The 18,990-nt window shown below is 44.2% G+C and overlaps 1 protein-coding gene across 17 annotated transcripts in view; it reads right to left on the reverse strand.

The window, feature by feature from the left end:
* EIF4G3 (eukaryotic translation initiation factor 4 gamma 3) overlaps positions 1–18,990 on the reverse strand; it is a 150,286-nt gene that overhangs the window by 27,295 nt on the left and 104,001 nt on the right. For 12 of the 17 annotated variants that reach the window (XM_074847872.1, XM_074847870.1, XM_074847861.1 and 9 more), the window contains 6 exons: positions 12,405–12,493; positions 10,272–10,521; positions 7,525–7,682; positions 6,237–6,362; positions 5,010–5,120; positions 944–1,114 (listed from right to left, as the gene is read on the reverse strand). In XM_074847872.1, the coding sequence (XP_074703973.1) occupies positions 944–1,114; positions 5,010–5,120; positions 6,237–6,362; positions 7,525–7,682; positions 10,272–10,521; positions 12,405–12,493 (905 nt within the window). The remainder of the gene's footprint in view (positions 1–943; positions 1,115–5,009; positions 5,121–6,236; positions 6,363–7,524; positions 7,683–10,271; positions 10,522–12,404; positions 12,494–18,990) is intronic. The other 5 variants (XM_074847874.1, XM_074847876.1, XM_074847875.1 and 2 more) reach the window with 1 other exon arrangement.

Consider the following 18,990-nt stretch of genomic DNA (forward strand, 5'->3'; position numbering starts at 1 on the left):
CGCATCTTAGGGGTGAACAGAGAAGATGTCCTAGAGGAACTTCTAGGAAGTTGAGTTACACACAGACACACATTTGTGCACAGTCCAGCTCCAGGCCTAACTCAGCTACCGGCTCCCAAAGACCAAGGCTGCAGGGCAGGATGTTTGGAAATGCCTGAGAGCTTTTTGAAGCGCGACAGCGGCACAAAGCCCTCGCTGTCACCCAACTGAAACATTCTTCTTGATATCAATTTAGCCATGAGATATAAATTAACAGGGAGTGGCCCACTTCTCCCTCAACCAGAGGTAATCAACTTCTCCTATATTTACTTTAAAGCACCTTTTTTTCCTATCCAGAATGATAATTAGGTCAACACCACTGCCATTAGCCTCGAGAACAGAATTCCAGTGTCCTTCAAAACTGTCCCAACTTATCCTTCAAATCACAAGTCTGACCACCAGGCAAACACCTCCGCCCAGAGTGGCTGCCCCACGGAGGGGAGGAGGGGGAGAAAGACACAGAGAAAGATTCAGAGACAGCACTGTCAGGCTGGGCAGGACAAACTGACAGAGGAACCTCAGTCTTGCTGAGGTTCAGGGCAGAAACACAGTCTAAAAGGGGATGAAAAGCAACTTCTGTGATGGAAGTTTGAGGTTGTTTGCTTTAAAATGGAGACAGAAATATTCTAGTGAAATAGCAATAGAAAAACAATCCTGGAAGAGAGGTAGTAGGTTGTCTGGTGTTCCCTATTTAGACTCGCTTAATATACAGGATTGCCATTTAAACTCCAGGTCAAGAATAAACAAGTGAAAAAAAAAAAAAAAAAATCAAGGTAGGGGAAAGCTGTGATTTAAACTGGAATTCATTGCCCTTTTTTACTGTCTTACACAACAGCAAAGGCAAATTACCATTCCCCTTCTGTTACAGACTGCTGTACTCAGAAGCACTTGCTAATGCTCTCACCTGGGTTTTGACATTTTCTGGGTCCTCAGTTTGGTTTTCTCTCTTCAGGCTCGGCTTCCAGGCGTTCTCTGCCTTCTTCAGGTGGACATCCTCCTTCACACACACAGTGATGATCTTCCTGGGCTCTCTCCTCTGGCCTGGCTGAGATCTCCTCGGTCCAACATTCAACAACTAGGACAAAAACATTCCTTGTTATACCCCCTTTTAAGCTCGCACCTCGATAAACCACTCCAGGGCGCAACGCCGACACCCGCTGACGGCAACGCCGACAATCAGCAACTCCTCCTAGGACTCTGAGGACTCCCTCCGACCCAACACAGCCGTCCGGGTTGGTCAGAGGGAACAGGAAGACACCAAACACGTTTCTCTCAGGCAGCTTTTCCCGAAACAGATAAGGGATGACCCCCGCCTACACGCATCGGCGATGCTCCGGGCGCTGCTTACGCACTGCAGAGCTGAACCCTGCTGACCAAAACGGCCTCTTGACAGGCAGACACTGCCTAACAGACATCAGAGCAAAGGCGTATTTGAGGATTAAGTAAGTCCTTACAGGTGTATTTCAAACGTGCCATCCCAAGCAATTAGCTAATGATACATTATCATTTAGCAACTCTGCCAAAGCCATTAAGTTTTACTGGAGATTGCTTCAGACAGCCATTTTGAGACAGGAATTATGTAAAACACACTGAGTGGAGCACCAGTGGAGCTCCTGCATTGTAGAAATACGGATCCTAACAGATGTGGGTCAAACTCTTTATAGTTCAGAAAAGAAAGAGAAACACAGTACTTTGTTTGAAACAGCATCAGGTGCCTCTCTGCAATCCTGTCTAACATGATGCACCTTCTGGTCAAATCAGGTATGAAAACTGCTGAAACCGGGGAGTTTTTCATCTGTTGTACAAGTGATAGGGCACAAGACACCCCCAAACTCCCTCTTCATCATCTGGAAGCATCTGATTAAGGACTAAAAGTATCAAATATTATCAGGAGATTATTCTTCCCCTGTGCTCTCTCATATTTCTTAACTCATTTATTAGAAACGTCCAATCTCAACGTAAAAATTAGTGCAGCAACAAAACTCCATTTTCAAACCCTGCTGCTTTCCACAGAAGGAATTAATCTCTTCAGTGGGCAGTAGGCAGCCTCCACATGAAAGATGGGCCAGTTAAAACATTTCTTTGTTCAACAAAGGGATTCAACGAGCATCAGAGAGGGAAAACCATCTCAGTTATTCAAACAGCTTCACCGAGTACAGGAGGAAAGTGCTCTTAGCTGGTGCCTCTGATGTCATGTCAGCCCCAAACCTGGTTTTGCACTATTAAAAACCAAAATCCTCCTTAAAGGCAGGAGCTTGCATCTGCAATTTGAACCGCTTGGCTCTGACGACATAAATACGTGCTGCTGCTGAAAGCAAATGAACATAATCGCCGCTGCTGCTGGAGTTCTCGTTTGGGCTTCGTTAATGAATAGCAGCAACAGAGTAAGGTGTTGTCAAAAGACAACGACCTCCTGTGTGGAAGAGGGCTACGTGGTGCAGCGTGTTAGCGTGCTGCCCACCACCCACAAAGGCCTCCCCGCTCAGATCCCGCCGGCGGGCACAGAAATAACCCATCAGATCGATCAAACTTTTGGGGGGCGCAAGCTGTAACGGTAACGCAACCGCGCGAGTCGATCGCTCCCGAGATACCAACAGCAGAAGGAGGCAGCAAGAACGTGGAGCCTTCACGATGCTTTTGTGTGCTGGACGCCTTCCTAAAAGAGCTGTCAACCCTCCCTATGACTCCTCTCTGCTCCCACCCAGAGCCCTTGATCGACACTAGATGACGCAGCACAAACTGCTTCACAGCCCTGCGTTGAGACATGCACCTCTGGTTTTACACAATTTCACACAATTTTGCTGCCCGGGTTCTAACTACACCACAAACATACGGCTGTGGAAAGAAGAAACTTCCCTCCAGCTGAAAAACCAGACAATAACGCAACAGAAAACCGACTGGTTTCAGCCACACACGCTAGACCTCATCACACGCCTCCTTGCCCACGGAAAGCTTGGTAGCCAGAGCCAGGCTGGCAGCGTGCCCTGAAAATCAAAACCTTTGGGCTCATTTCCCCCAGGAACCAGGGCAAAGCCAGCAAGAGGCAACCTGTGGCCACCCCGTCTCTCTTGCACAGAGACAGCTCTGGTCTGAAGGACCTTCCAAAACGCAGCCGGGCTGTAAGGCGCAAGAACAGAGCTGCAGAGGCACGGCGCTTCCTCGGGTACGGGTCCACGCAAAGCCGGAGCGTCGGCTTTGAGAGCAAACGGACCTCCCTGAAGGAGGTGGCTACTTCCCTTGCAGAACCGAAGGATGCAAGGAGCACTCGTGCATCTCCTGAGTGTCCGCATGTTACGTGTCACAGCCGCCTCAAATCCTTCGAGAACAGACCTTTAAGTGCATTAATAGAACAAAGACTTTCTTTAAGATTGTATTTTCTTAATATCTGTGAATAAACTTGGTCCAAACCTGTTTGATTAGGTTTTAAAAGCAGCGAAGAGAAGCCTCTTTGGAACATGTAATAAAATAATACATGGATCAAACTTTTAACAGAAAAAATCTGGGGTTTTTTGGTTCCAAATCTACAAAGCGGCGAGTTAAACAGGTGCTTGAGCTCAAGTGGCAAGTTTAACAGGCTCTTGAGCTCATGCCTGGCCTCCTTTTTGTAACCCAGTCCAAGTAAATAATAATGGTCCTGTAGCACCTGCAATTACAGCGCTACAGCCTGCACTGAAATAATATTTTCCACCAAAGGCCCAGAGAAGTGCTTACCAGATGTTACTACTTTAATCTGAAGTACCTTACTTTACAGATTACTTTAATCTGAAGTCTTCCGGATGAAGCGTGGGGGGGGAGGAAAAGGAAAGCAGAAAGAAACAGGGACAAGCCCCCTGTAGAGGAGCAAAAAACTCGCAGCAACACAGTACAACCTGGTGCTCTCCCTCACAGTCCGCTTCCACTCTCGGGACACAAGTCTTAAAAAACATCGAAGAAATTAAAGAGCTGCTTCTCCCTCCACAACAAATGCAGAAGGCAAAATTGAGGTTAGAGGCTACAAGCGGTTCTGCCTTCCAGGGAAGCACAAGAAACAAGGCGACTCGAGTTTCCATCACCTCTCAGGGAGGATAAAAGCAGACTCATCCCACCTCTGTGCGCGGGGACGGACCGGTCCTCTCCAACCCTATTTGCATCTCGTTACCCACGGCACTCATCTAACCCCTTATCTACATCAGAAAGCGTTTATTAGCTGTATTTTGTTCCTGTGTAATCACACCCCTTGTGTTGTTTGATGCGACATTTGTTAGTTATAAAAACAGTCATACAACACGTTTAAGCGAAAAGAAGGAAATAAAGACAAAAGCCAAGGAAGCAAAACAAAAGATTCTCAACGTGCCGAAAGCTTGTTAGCGCTGAGCTGCTCGACGTTATTTCGAGGGCAAGGAATAGGCAGTGGGGTTTAATGGTTTATGGGCATGGCCTGTGTAGAGGTGGAATGACCGGGTGGACAGACAGCGTACACGCAGGTTTTTGCCATGCTTTACGAGAAGATAATGTCTGATTTTCTCGGGGCTGAAAACCCTCTCATCCTCTAACCGCCGCCGTCACAGGACAGCGGGGCTCGTTAAATACCGTCGCCTTCCAACCCTCCTCGAGGAAAACGCAAAGGAAGGCTCTACTCTGTAAAGGCGCAAATGTAAGATGTATGTTATGTGCTGAATGCTCCAAATGAACGGGGTAAGCAGGACTTACCTTTTCTCCCCCTTTCCACAGGTCTGCAAAGTGCAGACCCCTCGCGGATCCCGCTCAGGCCAACGTCCCAGCATGCCCTCAGCTGGTGATGTCCCACCCACCACTGAAGACTGCCTAGAGGGGTACAATGCAAGTCTTGTTTCGTTTTTTTTTTAAACAATGTTGCACCTTTTTGTAAAGTTTTCTGCCAGTCATTCTTTATCAACAGCGGGCGTTAGGGAAAAAGACAACTCTACAAAAAGGTGCAAAGATTGGGGGGGAAAGGGGGGGATTTGGCTTACCCCTATCGGCAGGTTCCTCAATGGTGGGTGAGGCGAGACCAAGAGAGGGCATGCTGGGGAACCGCACCGAGCCAGGGAAGGCAATCCAGGGTTGCTCTGCACTTTGCAGGCCTGCGGAAAGAGAAAGAGCGACAGGGACGTTACCAAGATGCCGAGAGGCTCGGGACATTCAGCGCACGAAAGGAGAGGAGGCGCCGGAGTACAACCTGCAAGTCCTAAACACAGGAAGCGATGTCGACCTCAAACAGCATCGAGGTTTTGGGAACGAGTGGTGCTCCGAGAGAAACCGCGGCACCGAAGCTACTCCAAGACACGGACACGTGCCCCAGAACCGAGGCACCGGCCATGAGACCGCTCTCAAACCAGAAATATTACATCAACTGAAAAATCACCAGGTTTGACTCCGAGCCTCCTGCAAATCTGCACACTTGGAAGTCAAGGTTATTCAGTGAACTCTTCTGAAACCAGCAGTTTTGAAAGATAAATGATGGCTATGTCATTAGATATATCTAGATCGATACACTCGATGTATCGTAATAGATAAATGAAAAATCAATGATTGCACCTAATGGAAGCAGCCTCCATCCTCCAGCTGCAGCTGACTGGGCGGCACCATGCTGGGGGGCACCTGCACCCCAAGAAAAAGAGATGGCAAAGGCAAGAAGGAAGAATTCAGAGGGGGATTTCAGAGTTTGGGCAAAGCCAGACACAGGGAAAAGAAGAAAAAGTGAAAGAAAAGCAGAGGAAAAGGCAGGAAAACAAGGAATGTAGCGACCAAAGCAAAGCAACATGTGGAAGCACAGAGAAAGCAAGAACATACACAGGCACTGTGCATATTCTTTTTGGTTTGTGGTTAGTAAAATCTATTTGCTCAGTTGCCATGTTTTATAAAATAGACTCCTATGATGACACACACCGACGCCGGGTTGTTGTACGAGAAATGTTCACACACACGTGACTGCCATGTCTCCAGCGTGGAAACGTGTTTCCACATCTCTCGCATAGGGAAAAGCAATCAAATCCATTTCAGACCAATACGTACCAGTTAAAAACATCCACAATGCTTTTCTAATTTGCCTACATTTTGACAGCCAAGAAAACATCACCCTCGCATTCATCCTGACAAAACCAGAACCACCGGAGCATCGGAAGAGGCCCAAAAGCATGAGGATGGACTTCTCTGGCGTTAATGCCAGGTTTTAAATTAGCAAGTTGGGGTAAACTCACACTTCCAGATACGTTTCTTCCACCAGAGGTTTGCCTCCCAAAATCAGCAAAGGCTGGCGTGAAGTCTGGTCCTCGAGGCAGTATCCGAGGGTCCAGAGTCCTCAGTGGCAATTTCGGCTGATTGACCTGCAACGTGGAGCAGAACAAACAAACAGGATCTGTTCAGCAGGTGCTGCAGCTACCAAAGATTGCACAGGTCTACAGACAATCTCTGCTAAAGCGTCATATCCATATTTGATATCTGAAGTAACGCTTCCAACAAACTGTGCAAGTTTTATGCATCCATGCTTGCGCTAAAAATATGCATTTAATTTAAAATACGTCTTCCACAGGTGACTATTACGGAAATAGGTGGAGTTCAGAAACATTTCAAGGCTGAGCATGACTTATGGAGGATAAAATTATGGCAACACGGGCCCGTCTTCTGCAAAATGAATGCAATAGTCTTGGTTCAGGATCACAAAACTGCCACCTTCCCTCAAACAAATGTCTCTTGTGTTAACAAGACAGATGGCCAACCGAGCAAAGGAAGCTCAAAAGCAGATAGAGCAGTGAGAAGCAATCATGGAAAACTAGCAGGTGGATGAAATCGTTTTGGGAACAAAGCTGCGTTTTACAATTTGTCTGGGTATGAAATTCAGAGTGGAAATGTTTCTGCACATGAGGATCACCTGTATCCCGAGCTGTGCTTGAATCTTAAGAGCAAGTCTGTAGCGGTTACATCAAAAATCAATGAACTACATCGTTCTAACTGAGACGAGAGGAAGGTCTTGGTGTCAGCACTTCAGAAATAACAAGTATTTCAGTAAGTGCAGACATACAGCAGAGAAAAATCACATCTGTAATAAGGCTGGATAGAAATCACAAAACTTCTTGAGAGTCAAGGTTTTAAAGATCTTTTATTAGATCAGCTCATAAATAGTGGCACAACTGTTTCAGACCAAAAAAAGAGTTTGTCCAGAAGCTTGACTATGCTTTTTAACTGTAGAATTGATCTGATGAAAGACACTACCTCTCTGTTCAGTCTTGTTCTGCTTAGGTCTTCATGTCTATATAGTTTGAAATTATAATAACAACCTGGTGTAACTTAATCCAGATAAAGACCGTTAAAAATGCTCCAGTTTTTAAATCATCTGTGCAGCACCAACACCTCTACTTGAAGAATTTTGTGATGTGACATCAGCCACATGTTTCCCCTTCTTGACAAAAGCCTGCATCGAAACGGTCAAGGAACGAACAAAGCATGCGTTAGGGATCTTTATTTATATTTAAAAAAACCTGCACGCACCTGTTTTATCGGCTCTCCTCTCACCTTGTCGAGAACCACATCGCTTATGGGAGGCAGCCCCTCCGGCTTTTGGATACAGGCAGGCATGAACTGGAAATCCAGTAGGAACTCCCTGTCGTACTGCTTCTTCCCCTCCGGGTCCAGGGGCTTCCACTGCTCTATAAGGAAAGAAGGTGCCTGAGATTCATAGGTAACAAAACCCTCCGCTCTCTGGGACGTGTTTCCGGTAAATCCGAAGGGAAGAGATTGCTACAGCTGTGTGGGAAATTTTAATTTATTTTCATTTTGAAGGCAGCAAGGAGAAGAATACACGTCACATTAAAGGAACATAAACAGTGGGGATCAAATACAGCAACCACACACAGAACTAATCACTAATTCCAGTTTTAACCCATGTCATCTCATTTTAACTCTGACTTTCACTCTCTCACGTGATATGACAAAACAGGGACGATCGCCAGTTTCTGGGTGAAAACGCAAAACTTAAAGCGGCTGGTTTTGTGTAAAAGGGAGCGATAAACGCAGAGCTGAGGAGAGCACTGCGCAGAACAAAAACATCCTTTGAAAATGTAAAAACACTGAGTCTAACAACCCATGCTGGAGATAACAGTGGGAACCGAAAGAAAACACAAACCCACAAGCCATGCTCTAAAAATGACAACTTTTCACCCGTTTTTTCAGAGGGCTTTCTGAGTTGAACTGCAGTGTAGAGGACTGGGCCTGATGCAAGTCAAAATATAAACCTACAGCCATTTCAGCACAAGGAAAATTAGCATCTGGTAGCCTAGAGACAGGATTTTCTTTGCTGGCCACACTGTTTGAAGTTAGTAAAGAAAACATGGACTTGCTCAGCAGCCAGGTTGACTAGTCAGGCCCCTAAGCGGGCGGCACGTTTTTATCTGAAGGAAAACATCTGTACAAGATGTCGCCTTTGTGTTTCACTGATGCCACACGGCGTTGCTTTGCATTTATCCGGCCGTTCAGGTTTGCTCTTAAAGTGTTCTATTATTTCTTTATTTCAGTCCCTGATCACTGGCTTTAGGTCTCTGGGTTCTCACCATCCTCATCCCTGCAGAGGCCACAAGCAGGAACTTAATTTTAAGTGATGTGTTTTAATAACTGGGAATGAAAAGACACAAAAGTGATTACGCTTTTTAGCTCTTTGTGCAGTTTTATTTCTACAGAGCTTCAGGATAAAGGGGTGCAGAAAATGGTTTGGCTGTCTAGCTGCACCTCAGCCAGAATTCCTAGCCAGCTGCCTATCCGTTGTGCCACACCACTCTCCATTTATCATGGAAAAGTACTGACGGCAACAAGAAACAGTTTATACGTAGTTTCCTTCTCTTGGAAAGACCTTAACAAGCTGTTTTAACGTGAAAAGCAGCTGGGCAGCGTCACAGGCAGGCTTTGAGGCTGGGATATAACACACAATTCCTCCTATGGTCGACCAAAAAAGCAAAAAATCCCACTTTTTAGGAAGAGCGGAGCTGAAATCGAGGATTATTGCACCAAGTGGCCAGGTCTGCTTTGCAGCAGACAAGTCTGATGCGTGTTGCTTTCTGAGGGATCGATCCAACCCCTCCAGCTGAGCGGAAGGATGTCCAGATCCGACTGGGATCATTCTAACTGCATCGAGTGTTTCAGAGAGACAGCTGATGAATTATGGATTAACTTCAAGATGTGCTTAACTAATGAACTGGTAAGCTATTGTAGGTGTGTGGTAAACTATCAAGAGGCCTCTATGTTTTCTCCTAATGATACGATAGTACCAAATTAATCAAAGAAAAGCAACTCAGGTCTTTGTCAGAACAAAGCAACACTAAAACAACAACTGAGTGTAACCACTTAACAGTGGTGCTCCTGCCCGATACTTCGTCCAGGCTCTCACAGTCCTTTCTTATTTTGTTTTATACTTTTTCATTTCTGAGCGCTTAAGAAAATGACTGATTTATTTTGGGGGAGCTTCACCTGAATAAGGAATGGCTTAAAAATTGGTAGCAACCAAGAAGTAAGTTGGTCTCAAGGTCCCTCTTAATGAAGTGAATTAACAGAGGTTCAGGTCTACAAATTAAATATCTTAATAAATAACAAAACCACCCCGTAGGTAGACTGTATCCAGTGCTAACCAGCAACAAAAGGACCATATCCTGTGAGCCTACACTTGATTTATTCTATCAAAAGAACTGCATGCTCGCAGTTCAATAGCAGAGCCTGCATTGAAAACCACATACTGTTTTCTTTTCTTTTCCTTACTCTTCTAGAAATCTGAAGATCTATGCAGCTGTTTAGCCAGGAAATTAAATCTATATAAACACAGATACTTGTATTTAGGACCCAATCAGAACTTTCAAATCTCTTATTTAAGAAGTATGTCCGCTTATACGGAATTTCTTGGATCTTTCTCAGCTGTCGATCACAGGGGAACCAATTCGCCGCCATTTCCACTGTGCCGCAGCCAACATCCACATGTGCAATAAATTCAAAGAATCGGGGATTTTCTCTTCTCTTCATTACCACCAGCAAGAAAAAAAAAACCAATTTTCCTTTAGTGCTCCCCTAGAAGGTCTCTCTGAGCCTGTTGGTTAGTGGATCCCAGTGGAGCCAGACCCAGTGAAACGCTGTACCCCCTTCCAGCCACGCTGGAAACGTTTTTCCTTCCGCGGGGAGGGTGCACGGGGCGTTAGCAGCCCTTAAAGGAGGGAGGCAGAAACCCAAGCGAGCATGCAAGAGTCTGAAACAGGATTTACCTGGTTTATACTGGTACACTGGCCCTTCGCTGGAGCTCTCTGTGAAGCCTGAGTTTGCATCGGTTCCTTCTCCCTCTGAAACGCTCTCGGCACCGTTCCGGACAGGTTCTGCTTCCTGCTCTCCGTTTTCTTCCACAGGTTTTGCTTTTTTAAGCTCAGAGGGGTCTCTCTCCAGTTGAAACCCATGGCTCATTTTCTCCTGTTCAGATTCAAGTACTTTTTCACCTGAAAGTTCCTCTTCTACTTTAGGCTGAAGCACAGATGGAAACACAGAGGTTACGTTAAAAACACCCTGCCAAAATTCAAAGCACGCGAAACGGCTCCTCATTTATTCATACAGCATTTTTGTGCGTAGCAGGAATACATATGCATCTTAAACAGCGATAGGGAACAACGCACAGAACAACCCCATGATTTATCGGTTCATTCCTGGAGATAACCCACCAATAATTAACAGCGCAACTGGAAAGACTTAGTGTAGCCTGTGAAATCCCCAGGAGCTACTGGGATGGGATGGAAGGAACTGTTAAGCCCGACAGCCATGAGCAATCCCAGCCTAGAAAGATAAACTCGTTTTTCTCCTCTCCTGCAGCTCACCAGCCACCTTAAAGGGCACGTCGTGCTCGTTTTGGGGGGATCCTTCCTTTAAATGTGCGCTGCTAATTGCAGCAGATCCCAATAAAGAAGGTAATGCGACATGCAGCCACAATTTCAGCATCTCTCTTTCAGGAAAAAGCATTAATAGTATCCCTGGCTGTTAATTTTAGAGCTCTCCAAGGACAGAGCCTTATTCTGCATTCAGACAGAGGAGGCGTTAGGAACGCGCTTCTCCTGGGAGAACCCCCAACACGTCTAAGCATTAAACAAAGGAAAGACTTGAATCGAGGATGCTCCGGAAAAGGCTCTTGATCCTTTCGCCTCCCTACCTGGGGGCACTGCATCTTAAAATGCTTTTTGCAGATTTTTCAAGGTAATACCCTGAAAAATGAGCATCAGTGAAATTGTTGAGCGGGTCCAGGAGACGAGACCCCCTCTGATAAATGGTGAAGCAAGCACACAGAGTATGAACTTGCTGGTGCAGCCCAGCGACATCCTTCGCTCTCTGGCTTGAAAACGAGCACAGGGATGCTTTTAATTTCCTTGGATTACCCAATCATCAGCTTTTCCGTTGCACACAGACCAGCTGTCACAGCGCGATACCTTGCACGTGAGCATTTTAAGCATCTACTCCCCCAGAAACAAAGGGGAAAGCACTTATGTACCATTCATAACGCATACATGAGCCTATCTGCTGCAAACACTTGCTTATACAAAGGATGAAGTACCGTCCACTAGACTCAGAATTTACTCTGCAACAACATCCTTTTGGAGCAGAAAGGTTCAACGATGTTTGTGGTAAGGGAAAGTTGTGGAGGAAATTATTATTCCTGTCTATGGAGCAGACAAATAATAACTCAAGAAAAATTTGGAGGGAAGAAGCAATGGTGCTCTGTGTCACATCTGGCCAACATCAGTTTTTATATATGCACAGGGCATTCTGAATATTTACATTTTTACTCTCTTACTCCCTCTGTGATCTATTCTAACCCCAATTTTACCCAGGATATTAAACAAAGAGGTTCCTCCTGCAATATCCCTACCAGAAGGCAGCAAGGGAGATTTTCTTTACTCATCTAATTACTGTTGAGGTGGTTTTGCCTGAAAACGTCAACGTTTTCCTTCCCCAGCTCCTCCATCAGGTGGTCACCAGGAAAACTAACCTGTGGCTGCAGCATCACAGTGACGTCACCGTGCAGCAGAGTAACCTGCCAAATGTCACCACAGTGACCTGGGACCCAGATGGGGCAGGGCTAAGGCATTTAAACCCACTTTTATCTCATCCTTCAGTGGAATGACAGCAGTTATACGTTCCTGAATGTTGGGAGTCATTAAATTAGGCAAGAAGGAAGAAAACGGAAGAGCTTCAACAGGGAACAGACTAAAATGATGGGGAATATCACAGTTCCCCCTCCCCCCAAAAATCTGCCCTGGATCCTTGTGAGACAACTAGGAAGCAACATGTCTAAAACACAGTTTAAAGAAAGCAACATCATCATTAAATTTGGATAAAGCAAGACTGTGTTTCCCTCTTACCTCTGTTTCCGCCTCTATCACCTCCTCAGTGGCTTGGGTCCGGTCTTTTGGTTTCTTCCACGTCTTTGGTGCAGTTACAGCTGTTTGGGCTGCAATATAAGTGTACATCTATTACAACACTAAATTATAGGGAGCAAATTTGGCCGTGGGTGATGCACTTCCCTCTTGCACATTGGTTTTACATACAGGAAAACGAAGCAGTCGCAGCCTTGTGGAGGATTCAGCTCGATATAACCACTTTTTGTTTTAATGCAGTAATAACACAGTCGTTAGTGTGACATTAAAACACGGTAATTGTTTTACAAGTTGCTCATTCAAGCTCGAAATGGTACTTGTGATAGTGAGGAGTTTATTACCAACAGTATAAGGATCATGCAGGGCAAAGGAAAACCTTCAGGAACTGAATTTTTTTGAAAGATCAAGTATTGGCTAGGAGCGAAGGTTGTTCTCAACATATTTTTCTCAAAAAATATTATAAAACTTAACCATCATCTGCACTGTAATCATAAACATGCCAAAAAATTCCAGTATCTCCTCCAAAAGGACAACTCCTTCAATCTTGCACCGCTACTGGCTCTCCTGAGCTGGATTTATATTTCAATTTAAAAGCAGGTTAACAACTCCACCATTCATTAATTTCCCTGGCCAACTGATTCAAAGAAAACACCATATAATATTTCTAAGACCAGCAGTGATTTACTCTAATCATTTTTCCCCCCCCCAAAGAGTGAAAGAAACCACATAATATATGAAGAGGAGATAAAACCATTAATCCAATATGCTTGTAATTTGTCACAAGTGCTACCAGCTTAAATTCTGATACCAGGCACATATGCATATTTAACACAGAGCATAAACAGAATTGATTTTGTGATTCAAGTTTACTGCAAACAGATTTCCAGCTTGAGCCTTTGGTTTCTAGCAGATACCGTGGAAAAACACAGCATGCACTTATTTTATCACAATAAAATACAATTTTGAAAGGCTCTTCAACTACGGATAAATGAAAAGAGTGTTAATAATGGCCTACTTTGTTCCTATGGGCAAAGAGGAAACGGGATTTGCTACGTTCCCACTGCCCTAAAAGAGAACGTCGGTGCCTCAGCGGCTTCTTAACAGCGTTTCCCTGTTTGAAGGGCGACTACGGACTTGCAGAAGCCCCGTGGGCTGCGGAAATCACGACACTCAGCACGCTGGCCCCAACCCAGAGCGCAACATTGCTGATAAAAAGATTTTTATCTTCACACTAAACACCACAAAAGTTAATTAAGAAAAAAAAAATAAAATCAAATATTCAAACTTCATCCGGTCCTTCGCAGAACTAACGGTTCATGAAGGAGCTGGAAAAATCACCTGGGTCTCCCAAACTCCAAGTCCCACACGTGCCATCGCAGCACCCTACAGAGAAGCTCTAAGAGCAGGGCAGAGCCCCAGCAGTAACCCTGAATTTCCTGGGGCTCAAAGGAGAGTAGAGAAACAGCCAAGCATGGATTGCAAAATGGCTTTGCCTTACACAACCGGGGATTCGCTTTTCTTACTCCTAACAGAAGCTCACTGCACCCTCCCAGGAAGAGTCAATTCTCACCATCTTGGGGTGAAATCAGGGTTGGGTAAGGACCAGGCGTCCACGCAGGTGGTAATTTCTGTGATTTAGCAAAGCACGGACCCAAGCGAGGCTCCACAAGCTCCCTCCACCATGAAATGTGCTAAAATTTAGTGAAAATACAGTGCTTTACAGAAGTCAACCCACTGTTTTAAGGCTGGACATCAAACCCCACTGCCACAATATGAAGCTGTCTGGTTTGTGATGCTACTTCCACATTTTTGGGGGATTTCTTCAAGGAGGGGGTCATGTCTGCACAGTAATGACCTAAATACTGCCATAGCCAAGTAATTTAATGGATTAACCCCCAATTTTTTAATTTGACAGAACTTCACTCCGCTCGAGCTCAAACTACACTATGGAAAACATGCACGTTGTAAAATAACATTTCATTTTTAAACGCAAGAAATAAACTCAAGGGTCACAGATTTGGGGTTGGCAAAAGTTTGAGGTGTTTCCTTCCTCAATTGTCAGGATGTTAATATTATTGCTTCTCAATAATACATTTTTTTCACCTCTTTTTGGCAAAATAAAGCTGTATAAAGGATCCTGCCGAGCCTCCTGAACGAGTCTCACAGCTTTTGCCTTGTTTTAATCATGCAGATCCTTTTCCTGCTTTGGGGCTTCCCTGCATACGGATGCTTGGCCAGACACTTGCCTTTAATCCCCAAACACAGCAGCAGCCTTCACTTAGCCCTGGAGTTTTGCAGCCTGTAACTCCGTACGAACGCCCGGCCGCGTGTCAGAGCTGACTGGGGTACACCAGGCAAGATCTCCAGAGACGTTGCTCAATTTTTCCCCTCTTAAAATAGCAGACATCAGTTGTTGTTTTTTTTTTTTTTTTGCTGTTGAGTTCTCATTTCTGCTACAGGAACTGACTCAATAGGAGAATTTATGATAATGTATGCTTAGAAAATTAAAGCGAGTTTAGATGCCAGCCCTCCCAAACTCAAAACCTGACCAGGACAATCTGAAAATCAGGTTTCAGCTGTGAGGCACAACGTTGAGCCATAGAGAAACCAAAAGTTAACGCATCTAGCTTGGCTCTCAGCAAGGGGGGTCTCTGGACACTTCTGGTCCTTCTCTGGATTTTCCTGTCCCCCCCCATCCAGCAGTTTGCATGCATACCAATAATCACATTCGTTCTCAAACGGAGGTTCATTTTTGCCTGCATTAACACCTGTCCAGAGCTTGTTTCCAGCCTGCTTCGACGTGTTAGGTGGCAATTCCTTTCCGTTGGAGAAGGGACACCAGCACACCCAGCGTGCTGCTGCCTAACCAACACGGTGAGCTCTGTTTATCACTGCTTACAAAAATAAGAGGGATGACAGGAGTGACAATACCGATCTACGTCAGGACTGGAAAGAGTAACAAAATCCTTATTTCTAGATTATCACTACTGGTGATAACATCACCACTGAAGAAATCTGCTCACAGACCCTATGCTACCTCAACCCATTTCTCCAGCTACATCATGTTCTTCAGTGGAACATCTTTCTGCAGGAGATACCCACCCCAGCAAGTCCACAACCCATCCAGCGAGACAGAAGGCAGTATCCTCTCTGACGTGGGTGCCAGCTGCTAAGCATAAATTAATACCAGCTCTTATATTTTGATTTTTTAGCCAATCTGCCATTAAAAAGAAAAGCAAAGACTCACCATTGCCTTACAGCTCATGGGAAAGAAAATATATTCCAGTGGGCTATGGCAGCAAATCAAGAAAAAGGTGATACCCGATTTATGTTTCCGGCCCTCCAGCTTTGGGTGCTGGAGATATTTCTCCAAGAGATTTCCGATTACCGCCCCAAGTTGCTTGTTACAGCCTCCACAGCTAAGAAACCCAGGGACTTGCAGTCAGTTGGGTTACGTTATGTTGAAATACATCTCATAAATTAGCTCTGCAAGAAACAGCCCTTTGAATTCAACGTGTAGTAAGCTCTTTTGGCTTCCTATGTTCCTAGGAGTTCTGCCTGGGACAGACATCAATCTCTTATTTTCCTCTTTGCTTCTCGTAATAGCAATGATAGAGAGATTACATCAAAGGCAGGCATTCAGAGCATGTCCTAAAGGCTCCAAGTCTCTGGTAGGGCCACCTTCTTTAGAAATTCCACTCCACCAGCAAAATTTTTCCTGTTTTGTTCCCCAAGAAGTGCTGGTCCCTCACTGCAGCCAGCCAAGTTACTAGAGAAAAACCAGAATTCAATAAAAAAAAAAAAAAAAAGCAGCTGCATGTCTTCGATGACTTTTAACTGGAGCAATGTTTTTAGTAAGGATTGCAGGCTGAGAGCCGAGTTCCTCTCTTGATAATATCTGCAATTTTTTCCCTTGTAATGAAGATGAGTAGGAATTAATTATTTTAAATGCTGCGTGCTCTTGCCGTTTGCAGATAACAGCTCTGCCCCTCCTGAAAACCTCCAGATAATCATTCCTGAGCAGTCAGGAACGAGATCTGCTGCCTGAACGCTCACAATAGGGTGAGTGTGTCTCCTCCAACTCCACGTTTTGGCGAATGCTCAGAACAGAAACACAGTCAGCAGCAAGAGCAAGCAACACCCAGGTACAACATCTTGCTCGCAGGATAAAAAGCCCTGCATTTCTCAGTGGTTTAGTGCTCTGAAACCCACCAAATCTTCCCCATTTCGTAGGGGATTATAAGTAAGACCAATGATGCTGAGGAGCAGGCTACGAATGAACTGGCTACTATCAGAGATTGAACCACTAAAGTTGCTGTCCTCATTATGCAGGCTAATAGAGCTTAAGACATACAAGCAGATAGAATATAGTGTAAAATAAAAAGGAAAACCAAGTATACTCTGATTTCTGCAAAGTAAGAATACAACACAGGTGCTCCTGTAGACCTTGGAAATCTGGTTGGAGACCTAATGCCAGTGGAAGAGTAGAGGTTCCCCTGGACCCTGAAAGGGTCAGCTCTGCTCAGCTCCGGTCTCCTCCTCCAAACACTGAAAAATTAATTTTCTTGAGCATTAAAAATGAACTGCTGGAGAATAAAGATGTTTAAGGGAAAGCCTCTGCAGTCTGAACGCATTTGTTTCTCTATTTTGATGGAGCAAAAAAGAAAAGTTTCTCTGACTGTTAGATAGAAGATGTACTCTTGTAAAGTGCTTGATGAACAAGCAAATAATTTTGTTCATCCCTGAAAAGTTGTCGCCTCATCGCAAAATATAAGATCCACCTGCAAGACTCAACAGTCCTGCCCTGCCATGTCAGGAAGGAGGTAAACTATTCTCAATTCAGAAACCCCCACATTTTTAGGCAGGCCAGATTATAACAAGTGCTGCAGCAATTAGATTATTCTTAGAGGCCTTGGGTTTGAGTAGTCTCCCAGTCAAAGCAGATCAGCTACCATTAAAGGGAATAAAGTGGTATGATTTGTGGCCAGCCGAAGTGCTCTGTAATAAGTACACACTTCTGCAGAAAACCCCAAAGAAATATTGTTAAAAGTCACAGAGCTCACACTTACCACCACGTGTTTGAGAAGTTTCCCTTATCCCAATTTCTGTCATATCTCCAGAGATCACAAAAAAAAGACTCTTGGACTTTAGCCCAAGAAAAATATATAATAATACAGCTCTTTATCCTTGCTCCTGAAGTTCAGCATCTGAATTTCCAGTGCATGGCAGCGACACGCAATTCCTTGCCCAGCCCAGACGCACGCCTGAATTAGCAGTCACCTTCACCTACGTTACTTAAATCTCTCTTCTTCTCTCCAAGGAAGAATTGGAAAATTATTGCTCAAAAAAGGTTGGCAGAGAAATGCAATACAGTTATACACCATTAAAGAAGAGGTAAAGCACAAAAAACTGACTTGGAGAGTATTTTGTTTTCCTTGAAGTATGGAGTTTTTACTAATAATCAGAGTTTCAAGTGATCTTTTCCGTGACTTGAGAAATATTTGTTTCTCTGTTGCCAAAGCCAGTGTATTGGCTAATGTATGCTGTCTAGCCTAATGACATTAGAGCATTAAAATTAAACTTCTGCATAATTAAAAGCCCAAAACGGTGTAAGTAATTTTTTTTTAATTTAAACTATAAGACATTACAAAGCAAGCAATAATATTGCAAGCTGGAACCTGGCTGTGTCAAACCTTATTTACAGAAAGAGTCCCATTTCTCTACTTTGTAAGGAAATTAATTTGTGTTATGAAGTAGCTCAGACTGAAAGAACAACAAGTGCCAGAGCAGTGAAATGACCCGAGTAAAATAAAAATAGAAAAAGATTAACAGGAAAAAAAACCCCTGTGGCTGGTATAGGGAAGAGATATTTCTGATCTTCTCTAGATATTGGATTTTATTTAAGATCCAGCATATTGACCTAGTGCAGCATTACACCCATATGGAACAAGGCCAACCTCAGCTTTTCATTTCATTTAATCCACAGCAGAGTACAGCCCGAGATGCTACGGATGCCATTACACATCTATTGCTTGCTTATGAAAGAATAAACCCCAAAACCACCCTATTTTAAATGTTACTTCTCGAAAAAAACAACAAAAACCAAATCACAACCTACTGCTTCTCCTTTGTTTCTCGTCCAAACTTCACCAAATTCAAAGGATATATTTAAATAAACAACCTCAGCTTTGCAGCTCTGAAAGGACTGCAAAACAGGGTGTAAAGGATGCGACCCATTTCAATGCTTGAACACTGCTAGGCGTGCATAATAGCCACCATTATACCCCCCCAGCAGCTAAATACAAGTAATTGATTGATTTAACTTCTTTTTCACAGTTTCATTTCCAGGAAGTCCTGAAAAAAAAAAAGCAGTTTTCTATAGAAAATACACCAAATAAAAAGACAGTGGTCTATATTAATCCATTAAATGCTAAACCAGAGATGAAACCAAAGGCAGATAACAACACTTAGAGAAAGAGCCTGGATTTTAAAAGGCAGCTATAGAAATGTCAATTTTTAGTAATTTGTAACAAGTCCTCACGCCTCCCGAACCAAAGCACCTTGTTTTCTG

The sequence above is a fragment of the Strix aluco genome, chromosome 22 (assembly GCF_031877795.1).
Source record: "Strix aluco isolate bStrAlu1 chromosome 22, bStrAlu1.hap1, whole genome shotgun sequence".
In the NCBI taxonomy this organism is placed as follows: Eukaryota; Metazoa; Chordata; class Aves; order Strigiformes; family Strigidae; genus Strix; species Strix aluco.